This window comes from Bombina bombina, chromosome 1 (assembly GCF_027579735.1).
Source record: "Bombina bombina isolate aBomBom1 chromosome 1, aBomBom1.pri, whole genome shotgun sequence".
NCBI classification, from domain to species: domain Eukaryota; kingdom Metazoa; phylum Chordata; class Amphibia; order Anura; family Bombinatoridae; genus Bombina; species Bombina bombina.
In genome coordinates, this window is record NC_069499.1 from 380,481,094 (window position 1) to 380,494,540 (window position 13,447).

The 13,447-nt window shown below is 38.3% G+C and overlaps 1 protein-coding gene across 1 annotated transcript in view; it reads left to right on the forward strand.

Moving 5' to 3' along the window:
• The window catches only part of ARHGAP15 (Rho GTPase activating protein 15), a 1,708,250-nt gene that overhangs the window by 348,688 nt on the left and 1,346,115 nt on the right, over nt 1-13,447 (forward strand). Inside the window, exon 4 of the mRNA XM_053712626.1 lies at nt 615-683. Coding sequence (XP_053568601.1) covers nt 615-683 — 69 coding nt within the window. The remainder of the gene's footprint in view (nt 1-614; nt 684-13,447) is intronic.

Genomic DNA, 13,447 nt, shown 5'->3' on the forward strand with positions numbered 1-13,447 from the left:
CTTTAGTGCCATTAGGGCAAAATAGACCGTTGGCTGTCCTAAAGCCAACGGCGCTTTCTTGATGTGATCGCGGTCTGGAGGGCGTGCCTAGCGTCACAGGGACACCCCCTGACCCGATCCCATCAGTGAAATCTCGCGATCGTGTGCATGATCGCAGGATTTCAATTTGTTTACATTGGAACGTTGTTCCAATGTAGATAAATTAACCCTGTCATCAAAGGGTTAAAGGAGGAGAAAACAATTAAAAAATTATTTTAATTGATACTACTCAGTTCCCAATGTTTCTAAATATAAATTTGTGACCTACAAAAAGAGTGGAATATACGTGTTCCTCATGTGAAGATTAGCTAGTACAGTGTGTTTTCATGATCTTTTTGGGGTTTTGGCATTTTAAGAAATTCAGAGGGACAGGGGACTCTCCTCTTACTTTGCATTTGTTCTTCAAATTGTAGTACTATTAGAAGACATGGCACTAGTCTATAGACCTTTACCAAGAAACCGAGGTCTTTACCAGATATGTTATTCTTACATATAAACATTTAAAATTAGAGATTTGGTTTGTGTTTAATTAAGAACAGTACTCTTAAAATTAATATACTTTGGTTGTTTTCCAGATATCACGTCACAGAAGAAATCATTCACAACACTACCTGCCTGATAACTTAATTCCAAAAGATATTTTGGTAAGAATTATCATTCTTTTATTATAAGTAGTACGCTTGCTATTATTATTACTAGATGACATTGATCTGTGTATAACACAAGAACAAAGATTTTTACGGTTGTTATTATTCTAAATGGTATACTATTTAAATTCAATTTGTCCTGGCAGATGTAAGTAGTTGGAAGCTTATTAGTTCAATTTTGAATCTAGCACTGGGTATTATTGATAATATATTATATATTGTTTGTATTACTGGTTCACTGCACTTGTACACAGTTTTTCCAGCAAACATACATTTTATTTTGTAAAGAGTCTGTGGGGAATATAAGTTTTATTTGATGCAAACGTAAGCTGTAAATCCTAGCTTTCATGAGCTAGAGAAGTTGCTGGTTTAAAAAGTTAACAACTACAAAGCCAAAATGTTATGCTAGAATTGTCTTTCGAATAAAAAACCTACAGGGAAACATACCCTTGTCAATAAATCTTAGAATGTTTATGACATCAAGTTTATATGCAACTTACATCAAGTCCTAATTTATAACAATTTTTTTTTCTGATTATCTCTCTCCACTCCCGTGACACTTACTTGCCATTCTTTTGATTGTTAAACTAGTTATGACACTTCCTCAAATATACCGTCTCTTTTGATTAGCAACTGAATAAATACTAAAATATTACTGATAAATCCTGACACTAAAACAAAGTAAAAAGAGGGAAAGTTGTGAAATTAACAATACATATAATCAAAGAAAACACAATACATTTCATAAAAATTCTGTAGAGTAAGGATTTCTTCCTGCTGCAAAAATATCTTCATCCATATTAAAATAACAAGTAGAAAACGTCCTTAGTTATTTAATATTAACCTCAAAGCTAGAATATTTCCTTCAAGCACTGTTCCTCTCCATTCTGGACCTACAAAAAGCAGGGGAAAGAGAACATTGGGAGATTAGGCCCAACCTAAAGAATTTTCTTCATCGAGGGATACACTAATTAAATTCCTAATCTTCAGGGACAAAGATCCCTAATAACACACACAATTATATTCCTCAATTCTGTTTTTAAATTTATGTTAGGAATTGGCAATCACTAGCTACATAAGCAAGAAGTTTCAAGATTTGATTGCTCTTAAAATGAAAAAAAAATATATCTTCTTTTCTCTTGCCTTAAAGGTCCATAATACCCAAATGTTTAAACACTTGAAAGTGATGCAGCATAGCTGTAAAAAGCTGATTAGAAAATATCACTTGAACATCTCTATGTAAAAAAGAAAGATATTTTACCTCAAAAGTTCCTCAGTAGCCACCTCCCATTGTAAAGGATTTCTAAGCAGCATTTTAGTGTGTTTGTCCTGGGACATCTGAAGGGACTAGCATCGTGCACTCTCATATTATTTCACGAATCAGGTAAGGGAAGCTTACTATGAAATCTCATGAGAGTTAAGTCAAATCTCATGAGATCACAGTAAGAGTTCATGACCTAAGCACTGCTGATGCTGATTGGCTGCTGTTCATTTCTTCATTTTTTTTAATCTTTTTACCTGCAGCTGGGAGCAGCTGAGTATAACTTTTTACACAGAACTTACTGAGCTGAGGAGATTGTGAGGTAATGTATCTTCCTTTTTTACATAGAGATGCTCAGGTGATATTTTCCTGTCAGCTTTTTACAGTTATACTGCATCAGTTTCAAGTGATTTAGCATGTGAGTATTATGTCCCTTTAAAGGACCACTAAATACAGTACAATTACATAATTAACAAGTGCATAATACAAAGACAATGCTATCACACTTACTCTGAATTTCAAATAAGCAGTAGTTTTTTTTTCTGACAAACCCCTCCCCTCTTTGCCGGCCCCCTGTATTATTTGATAGACATTAGCCAATTAAAGATTAGTATACGTATACCCTGTAAACTTGTGCACATGCTCAGTAGAAGCTGGTGCCCCAGAAAGTGTGCAATAAAAAAGAATTAGCAAACTTTCAGCCAGATTACGAGTTTTAAGCGCTATAGGGAAATTAAAGACCACCACAAAAGCGGCGGTATTTAACCTCCCTATAGCGCTGCTATTACAGGTTTTGCTAAACCCGGCTTGTGCGGGCGATATGGTTGCGTTGAGCTCCATACCTCACCCAAATACAAGCAGTGTTTTGACGTGCTCGTGCACGATTTCCCCATAGACATCAATGGGGAGTGTTAACACCTGCGATAGCAGAAACCAAAGCTCTGTAACGCAGCCCCATTGATGTCTATGGGGAAAGAAAAAGTTACGTTTAAACCTAACATAAAAAACACATCTAAACACCACTAATCTGCTGCCCCTAACATCGCCGCCACCTACATTACAGTTATTAACCCCTAATCTGCTGCCCCTAACATCGCCGCCACCTAAATATAACTATTAACCCCTAATCTGCCGCCCCTAATGTCACTGCCACTATACTAAAGTTATTAACCCCTAAACCTCTGGCCTCCCAAATCACTAACACTAAATAAATATATTAACCCCTAAATCTAACCCTAATGTAACCCTAAGCATAAACCTAACCCTAACATAACCCTAAGCCTAAATCTAACCCTAACCCCCCCTAATTAAAAAATAAAATAAATCTAAATTAAACTTACAATTATTACCTAAATAATTGCTATTTAAAACTAAATACCTGTAAAAAAAAAACTAAGCTAGCTACAATATAACTAATAGTTTTTATTACATAATAGGTTTTATTTTTATTTCGCAGGTAGGTTTATATTTATTTTACCTAGGTAGACTAGTTAGTAAATAGTTATTAACTATTTACTAACTACCTAGTTAAAATAAATACAAATGTACCTGTAAAATAAAACCTAACCTGCCTTACACTAAAACCTAACAATACAATAAAATAAAATAAAATAAATTAATAAAATACAATTATCTAAATTACACAAAATTACACAAAAAACTAAACACTAAATTACACAAAATAAAAATGAAATTATCAAAAATAAAAACGAATTACTCCTAAAATAATAGCCCTATCAAAATAAAAAAGCCCACCCAAAATAAAAAAAACCTAGCCTACACTTAAAAGGGCCATTTGCGGGGCATTGCCCCAAAGAATTCAGCTCTTTTACCTGTAAAAATACACAAATACCACAGTAAATCCCACCACCCACCCAACCAAATCCCCCAAATAAAAACCTATCTAAATAAACCTAAGCTAACCATTGCCCTGAAAAGGGCATTTGGATGGGCATTGCCGTTAAAAGGGCATTTAGCTCTTTTACATTGCCCAAACCCTAAGCTGGAATAAAACCCACCTAATAAACACTAATCCGCGACGATCCACTTACAGTTTTCGAAGACCGGACATCTATCCTCAACCAGGTGGCAGAAGTCTTCATCCAAGCAGGCAGAAGTCCTCATCAAAGCCGGCAGAAATCTTCATCCAAGCGGGCAGAAGTCTTCATCCAGACAGCATCTTCTATCTTCATCCATCCGGCGTGGAGAGGGTTCATCTTCAAGACATCCGACGTGGAGCATCCTTTTCTTCCGATCGCTGCTGTAGAATGAAGTTTCCCTTTAAGTGATGTCATCCAAGATGGTGTCCCTTACATTCCAATTGACTGATAGAAGCCAATAGGATTAAGCTTGCATTCCATTGGCTATTCCAATCAGCCAGTAGAATGCAAGCTCAATCCTATTGGCTGATTGCAACAGCCAATAGGATTTTTTCACCTTTATATCCTATTGGCTGATAGAATTCTATCAGCCAATCGGAATGTAAGGGACGCCATCTTGTATGATGTCACTTAAAGGGAAACTTCATTCTACAGCAGCGATCGGAAGAAGAGGATGCTCCGCGCCGGATATCTTGAAGATGGACCCGCTCCACGCCGGATGGATGAAGATAGAAGATGCCATCTGGATGAAGACTTCTGTCTGCTTGGATGAAGACTTCTGCCACATGGATGAGGATGGATGTCCGGTCTTTGAAAACTGTAAGTGGATCATCGGGGGTTAGTGTTAGGTTTTTTTAAGGGTTTATTGGGTGGGTTTTATTTTTAGCTTAGGGTTTGGGCAATGTAAAAAAGCTAGATGCCCTTTTAAGGGCAATGCCCATCCAAATGCCCTTTTCATGGTAATGGTTAACTTAGGTTTATTTAGATAGATTTATTTAATGTAATTGGCAAGAGTCCATGAGCTAGTGACATATGGGATATACAATCCTACCAGGAGGGGCAAAGTTTCCCAAACCTCAAAATGCCTACAAATACACCCCTCACCACATCCACAATTCAGTTTTTACAAACTTTGCCTCCTATGGAGGTTGTGAAGTAAGTTTGTGCTAGATTTCTACGTTGAAATGCGCCTCTCAGCATTTTAAAGCCCGGTTCCTCTCAGAGTACAGTGAATGTCAGAGGGATGTGAAGGGATTATTACCTATTGAATGCAATGGTCTTCCGAATGGGGATCTATTTCATAGGTTCTCTGTTATCGGTCGTAGAGATTCATCTCCTACCTCCCTTTTCAGATCAACGATATACTCTTATATTCCATTACCTCTACTGATTTTCGTTTCAGTATTGGTTTGGCTATCTGCTATATGTGGATGGGTGTCTTTTGGTAAGTATGTTTCTTTTTACTTAAGACACTCTCAGCTATGGTTTGGCACTTTATATATAAAGTTCTAAATATATGTTTATACTTATATTTGCCATGATTCAGGTTTATGAGTATATTTCCTTTTTGCAGACTGTCAGTTTCATATCTGGGAAATGCATTAAAAAAAAAAAATCTTACCTGAGGTTTTCTAGAATGCGGGCTGTATTAGGCTCGCGAGAGCGCAAAATGCTATAATTTATTGCGTCATTCTTGGCGCAAGTCTTTTTTGGCGTGAAATTTACGTATGTTGATACAAATTCGTCATTTCCGGTGTCTTAGTTGGCGCCGAGTTTTTTCACGAGGTTGCATCATCTATGACGCTCGAGTTACGTTCCAGACATTTTTGGCGCAAAATTTTTTTTTCAGTTTGTGGTGCGTCATACTTGCCGCCAAACATTTTTTCATTATTTAAGACCTCATTCCTTTTGCCTCTGGTCTTTTTTTCTATGTCAGAGGCCTATTCTGTTTGCATTTTTTCCCATTCCTGAAACTGTCATATAAGGAAATTGGTAATTTTGCTTTATATGTTGTTTTTACTTTTACATACTGCAATATGTCTCAATCTGATCCTGTCTCAGAATCTACTACTGGAATCCTGCTGCCTGATATCGGTTCTACCAAAGCTAAGTGCATTTGTTGTAAACTTGTGGTAACTGTTCCTCCAGCTGGGGTTTGTAATAGTTGACATGATAAACTTTTACATGCATAAAATGTTTCCATCAGTAGTAGTTCATTACATGTTGCTGGTCCATCAACATCTAATGCTCAGGATATTCCTGAAAATTTAAGAGAATTTATTTCTGATTCCATTTAGAAGGCTTTGTCCGCCATTCCGCCTTCTATTAAAAGTAAAAGGTCTTTTAAAACTTCTCATAGAGTTGATTAATTTTCAAATGATCAACAACATACTGATTTATCTATCTCTGATGAGGATCTATCTGATTCAGAGAATCCTGCCTCAGATATTGACACTGATAAATCCTCTTATTTATTTAAAATGGAGTAAATTTGTTCTTTATTTAAGGAAGTGTTGATTGCATTAGATATGGATGAGACTAAACGTTTAAATTCGGTTTATAAACCTCATGTAGTTATTCCAGAGTTTTTTCCAGTTCCTGATGCTATTTCATATATGATTTCAAAGGAATGGAATAGACTGGGTACTTCTTTTACTCCTTCTTCAAGGTTTAAAAAATTGTATCCTTTGCCTACTGATAGATTGGAGTTTTGGGAAAAGATCCCCAAAGTTGATGGGGCCATCTCTACTCTTGCTAAATGTACTACTATTCCTACAGAAGATAGTACTTCTTTTAAAGATCCTTTAGATACGAAGCTTGAATCTTATCTAAGGAAAGCTTATTTATGTTCAGGTCATCTGCTTAGGCCTGCTATTTCTTTGGCTGATGTTGCAGCTGCCTCAACTTTTTGGTTGGAAACTTTAGTGCAACAAGTATCAGATCATAATTTGAATAGCATTGTTAAACTAATTCAACATGCTAATAATTTCATTTGTGATGCCATTTTTGATATTATCAGAATTGATGTTAGATATATGGCTTTAGCTATTTTAGCTAGAAGAGCTTTATGGCTTAAATCTTGGTATGCTGATATGACTTCTAAATCAGCATTGCTATCTCTTTCTTTCCAAGGTAATAAATTATTTGGTTCTCAGTTGGATTCTATAATTTCAACTGTCACTGGGGGAAAGGGAGCTTTTTAGCCTCAGGATAAAAAATTTAAGGGTAAATTTAAAGCTTCTAACTGTTTTCATTCCTTTCGACAAAATAAGGAACAGAAACCTAATCCTTCCCCTAAGGAGTCTGTCTCCAATTGGAAGCCTTCCTCAATCTAGAATAAATCCAAGCCATTCAAGAGATCTAAACCAGCCCCTAAGTCCGCATGAAGGTGCGGCCCTCATTCCAGCTCAGCTGGTAGGGGGCAGATTAAAAATTTTCAAGGATGTTTGGATAAATTCAGTCCAAAATCATTAGATTCAGAACATGGTCTCTCAGGGGTACACGCATTCCAGTGAACCCAGAGAAAGCACAGGCTTTCCTGAAGTGTGTTTCAGACCTGAAGTTATTTGGGGTAATCGTGCCAGTTCCTTTTCAGGAACAGGGTCTGGGGTTTTATTCAAATCTGTTCATTGTCCCAAAGAAATAAAATTCATTCAGAACAGTTCTGGATCTAAAAGTCTTAAATCGTTATGTAAGAGTACCAACATTCAAAATGGTGACTATAAGGACTATTCTGCCTTTTGTTCAGCAAGGGCATTATATGTCCACAATAGACTTACAGGATGCATATCTTCATATTCTGATTCATCCCGATCACTATCAGTTCCTGAGATTCTCTTTCTAGACAAGCATTACCAATTTGTTGCTCTTCCTTTTGGCCTAGCAACAGCTCCAAGGATCTTTTCAAAGGTTCTCGGTGCACTACTATCTGTAATCAGAGAGCAAGGTATTGCGGTGTTTCCTTATTTGGATGATATCTTGGTACTTGCTCAGTCTTTACATTCTGCAGAATCTCACACAAATCAACTAGTGTTGTTTCTTCAAAGACATGGTTGGAGGATCAATTTACCAAAAAGTTCTTTGATTCCTCAGTCAAGGGTAACCTTTTTAGGTTTCAAGATAGATTCAGTATCCATGACTTTGTCTCTAACAGACAAGAGATGTCTGAAATTGGTTGCAGCCTGTCGGAACCTTCAGTCTCAGTCATTCCCTTCAGTAGCTATGTGCATGAAGGTTTTAGGTCTCATGACTGCAGCATCGGACGCGATCCCCTTTGCTCGTTTTCACATGAGACCTCTTCAGCTTTGTATGCTGAACCAATGGTGCAGGGAATATACAAAGATATCACAATTAATATCCTTAAATCCCAATGTTCGACTATCTCTGACTTGGTGGTTAGATCACCATTGTATAGTTCAAGGGGCCTCTTTTGTTTGTCCAACCTGGACTGTGATCTCAACAGATGCGAGTCTTACAGGTTGGGAAGCTGTTTGGGGATCTCTGACATCACAAGGGGTTTGGAAATCTCAAGAGGCGAGATTAACAATCAATATTTTAGAACTCTGTGCGATTCTCAGAGCTCTTCAGTTTTGGCCTCTATTGAAGAGAGAGCCGTTTATTTGTTTTCAGATAGACAATGTCACAACTGTGGCATATGTCAATAATCAGGGTGGGACTCACAGTCCTCAGGCTATGAAAGAAGTATCCCGGATACTTGTCTGGGCAGAATCCAGCTCCTGCCTAATTTCTGCGGTCGATATCCCAGGTATAGACAATTGGGAAGCGGATTATCTCAGTCATGAAACTTTACATCCGGGAGAGTGCTCTCTTCACCCAGATGTGTTTTTTCAAATTGTTCAGATGTGGGGGCTTCCAGAAATAGATCTGATGGCATCTCATCTAAACAAGAAACTTCCCAGGTACCTGTCCAGGTCCAGGGATCCTCAGGCGGAAGCAGTGGATGCATTGACACTTCCCTGGAGTTATCAACCTGCCTATATTTTTCCGCCTCTAGTTCTTCTTCCAAGAGTGATTTCCAAGATCATCATGGAGCAATTGTTTGTGCTGCTGGTGGCTCCAGCATGGGCTCACAGGTTTTGGTATGCGGATCTTGTTCGGATGTCCAGTTGCCAACCTTGGCCACTTCCACTAAGGCCAGACCTTCTATCCCAAGGTGCGTTTTTCCATCAGGATCTCAAATCATTAAATTTGAAGGTATGGAAATTGAATGCTTAATGCTTAGTCATAGAGGTCTCTCTGACTCAGTGATTAATACTATGTTGCAGGCTCGTAAATCTGTTTCTAGAAAGATTTATTATCGAGTTTGGAAGACTTACATTTCATGGTGTTCTTCTCATAAATTCTCTTGGCATTCTTTTAGAATTCCTAGGCCTAGATTTGGAGTTTGGCGTTAGCCGTGAAAACCAGCGTTAGAGGCTCCTAACGCTGGTTTTAGGCTAACTCTGGTATTTGGAGTCACTCAAAAAAGGGTCTAACGCTCACTTTTCAGCCGCGACTTTTCCATACCGCAGATCCCCTTACGTAAATTGCGTATCCTATCTTTTCAATGGGATTTTTCTAACTCCGGTATTTAGAGTCGTGTCTGAAGTGAGCGTTAGAAATCTAACGACAAAACTCCAGCCGCAGGAAAAAAGTCAGTAGTTAAGAGCTTTCTGGGCTAACGCCGGTTTATAAAGCTCTTAACTACTGTACTCTAAAGTACACTAACACCCATAAACTACCTATGTACCCCTAAACCGAGGTCCCCCCACATCGCCGCCACTAAAAAATTTTAACCCCTAATCTGCCGACCGCCAACTACGTTATACTTATGTACCCCTAATCTGCTGCCCCTAACACCACCGACCCCTATATTATATTTATTAACCCCTAACCTGCCCCCCACAACGTCGCCGCCAGCTACCTACACTTATTAACCCCTAATCTGCCGACCGAAAAGCGCTGCCACCTACGTTATCATTATGTACCCCTAATCTGCTGCCCCTAACACCGCCGACCCCTATATTATATTTATTAACCCCTAATCTGCCCCCCTCAACGTCGCCTCCACCTGCCTACACTTATTAACCCCTAATCTGCCGAGCGGACCGCACCGCTACTATAATAAAGTTATTAACCCCTAATCCGCCTCACTAACCCTATAATAAATAGTATTAACCCCTAATCTGCCCTCCCTAACATCGCCGACACCTAACTTCAATTATTAACCCCTAATCTGCCGACTGGAGCTCACCGCTATTCTAATAAATGTATTAACCCCTAAAGCTAAGTCTAACCCTAACACTAACACCCCCCTAAATTAAATATAATTTTAATCTAATGAAATTAATTAACTCTTATTAAATTAATCCTATTTAAAGCTAAATACTTACCTGTAAAATAAATCCTAATATAGCTACAATATAAATTATAATTACATTGTAGCTATTTTAGGATTAATATTTATTTTACAGGCAACTTTGTAATTATTTTAACCAGGTACAATAGCTATTAAATAGTTAAGAACTATTTAATAGTTACCTAGTTAAAATAATTACAACATTACCTGTAAAATAAATCCTAACCTAAGTTACAATTAAACCTAACACTATACTATCATTAAATTAATTAAATAAAATAACTACAATTACCTACAATTAAACCTAACACTACACTATCAATAAATTAATTAAATACAATATCTACAAATAACTACAATGAAATAAACTAACTAAAGTACAAAAAATAAAAAAGAACTAAGTTACAAAAAATAAAAAAATATCTACAAACATAAGAAAAATATTACAACAATTTTAAACTAATTACACCTACTCTAAGCCCCCTAATAAAATAACAAAGACCCCCAAAATAACAAAATGCCCTACCCTATTCTAAATTACTAAAGTTAAAAGCTCTTTTACCTTACCAGCCCTGAACAGGGCCCTTTGCGGGGCATGCCCCAAGAAGTTCAGCTCTTTTGCCTGTAAAAAAAACATACAATACCCCCCCCAACATTACAACCCACCACCCACATACCCCTAATCTAACCCAAACCCCCCTTAAATAAACCTAACACTAAGCCCCTGAAGATCTTCCTACCTTATCTTCACCATACCAGGTTCACCGATCCATCCTGAAGAGCTCCTCCGATGTCCTGATCCAAGCCCAAGCGGGGGGCTGAAGATGTCCATGATCCGGTAGAAGTCTTCATCCAAGCGGGGCAGAAGAGGTCTTCCATCCGATTGAAGTCTTCATCCAAGCGGGGCAGAAGAGGTCTTCCATCCGATTGAAGTCTTCATCCAGGCGGCATCTTCTATCGACATCCATCTGGAGCGGAGCGGCAGCATCCTGAAGACCTCCGACGCGGAACATCCATCCTGGCCGACGACTGAACGACGAATGACGGTTCCTTTAAATGACGTCATCCAAGATGGCGTCCCTCGAATTCCGATTGGCTGATAGGATTCTATCAGCCAATCGGAATTAAGGTAGGAATATTCTGATTGGCTGATGGAATCAGCCAATCAGATTTAGCTCGCATTCTATTGGCTGATCGGAACAGCCAATAGAATGCAAGCTCAATCTGATTGGCTGATTGGATCAGCCAATCGGATTGAACTTGATTCTGATTGGCTGATTCCATCAGCCAATCAGAATATTCCTACCTTGATTCCGATTGGCTGATAGAATCCTATCAGCCAATCGGAATTCGAGGGACGCCATCTTGGATGATGACATTTAAAGGAACCGTCATTCGTCGTTCAGTCGTCGGCCAGGATGGATGTTCCGCGTTGGAGGTCTTCAGGATGCTGCCGCTCCGCTCCAGATGGATGTCGATAGAAGATGCCGCCTGGATGAAGACTTCAATCGAATGGAAGATCTCTTCTGCCCCGCTTGGATGAAGACTTCAATCGGATGGAAGACCTCTTCTGCCCTGCTTGGATGAAGACTTCTACCGGATCATGGACATCTTCAGCCCCCTGCTTGGGCTTGGATCAGGACATCGGAGGAGCTCTTCAGGACGGATCGGTGAACCTGGTATTGTGAAGATAAGGTAGGAAGATCTTCAGGGGCTTAGTGTTAGGTTTATTTAAGGGGGGTTTGGGTTAGATTAGGGGTATATGGGTGGTGGGTTGTAATGTTGGGGGGGGGTATTGTATGTTTTTTTTACAGGCAAAAGAGCTGAACTTCGTGGGGCATGCCCCTGTAAAGGGCCCTGTTCAGGGCTGGTAAGGTAAAGAGCTTTTAACTTTAGTAATTTAGAATAGGGTAGGGCATTTTTTATTTTGGGGGGCTTTGTTGTTTTATTAGGGGGCTTAGAGTAGGTGTAATTAGTTTAAAATTGTTGTAATATTTTTCTTATGTTTGTAGATATTTTTTATTTTTTGTAACTTAGTTCTTTTTTATTTTTTGTACTTTAGTTAGTTTATTTCATTGTAGTTATTTGTAGATATTGTATTTAATTAATGTATTGATAGTGTAGTGTTAGGTTTAATTGTAGGTAATTGTAGGTATTTTATTTAATTAATTTAATGATAGTATAGTGTTAGGTTTAATTGTAACTTAGGTTAGGATTTATTTTACAGGTAATTTTGTAATTATTTTAACTAGGTAACTATTAAATAGTTCTTAACTATTTAATAGCTATTGTACCTAGTTAAAATAATTACAAAGTTGCCTGTAAAATAAATATTAATCCTAAAATAGCTACAATGTAATTATAATTTATATTGTAGCTATATTAGGGTTTATTTTACAGGTAAGTATTTAGCTTTAAATAGGAATAATTTATTTAATAAGAGTTAATTAATTTCGTTAGATTAAAATTATATTGAATTTAGGGGGGTGTTAGTGTTAGGGTTAGACTTAGCTTTAGGGGTTAATACATTTATTAGAATAGCGGTGAGCTCCGGTCGGCAGATTAGGGGTTAATAATTGAAGTTAGGTGTCGGCGATGTTAGGGAGGGCAGATTAGGGGTTAATACTATTTATTATAGGGTTAGTGAGGCGGATTAGGGGTTAATAACTTTATTATAGTAGCGCTCAGGTCCGCTCGGCAAATTAGGGGTTAATAAGTGTAGGCAGGTGGAGGTGACGTTGTGGGGGGCAGATTAGGGGTTAATAAATATAATATAGGGGTCGGCGATGTTAGGGCAGCAGATTAGGGGTACATAAGGATAATGTAAGTAGCGGCGGTTTACGGAGCGGCAGATTAGGGGTTAATAATAATATGCAGGGGTCAGCGATAGTGGGGGCGGCAGATTAGGGGTTAATAAGTGTAAGGTTAGGGGTGTTTAGACTCGGGGTACATGTTAGGGTGTTAAGTGCAGACGTAGGAAGTGTTTCCGCATAGCAAACAATGGGGCTGCGTTAGGAGCTGAACGCAGCTTTTTTGCAGGTGTTAGTTTTTTTTTCAGCTCAAACAGCCCCATTGTTTTCTATGGGGGAATCGTGCACGAGCACGTTTTTGAGACTGGCCGCTTGCGTAAGCAACTCTGGTATCGAGAGTTGAAGCTGCGTTAAAAATGCTCTACGCTCCTTTTTTGGAGCCTAACGCAGCCTTTATGTAGACTCTCAATACCAGAGTTATTTTTATGGTGCGGCCAGAAAAAAGCCGGCGT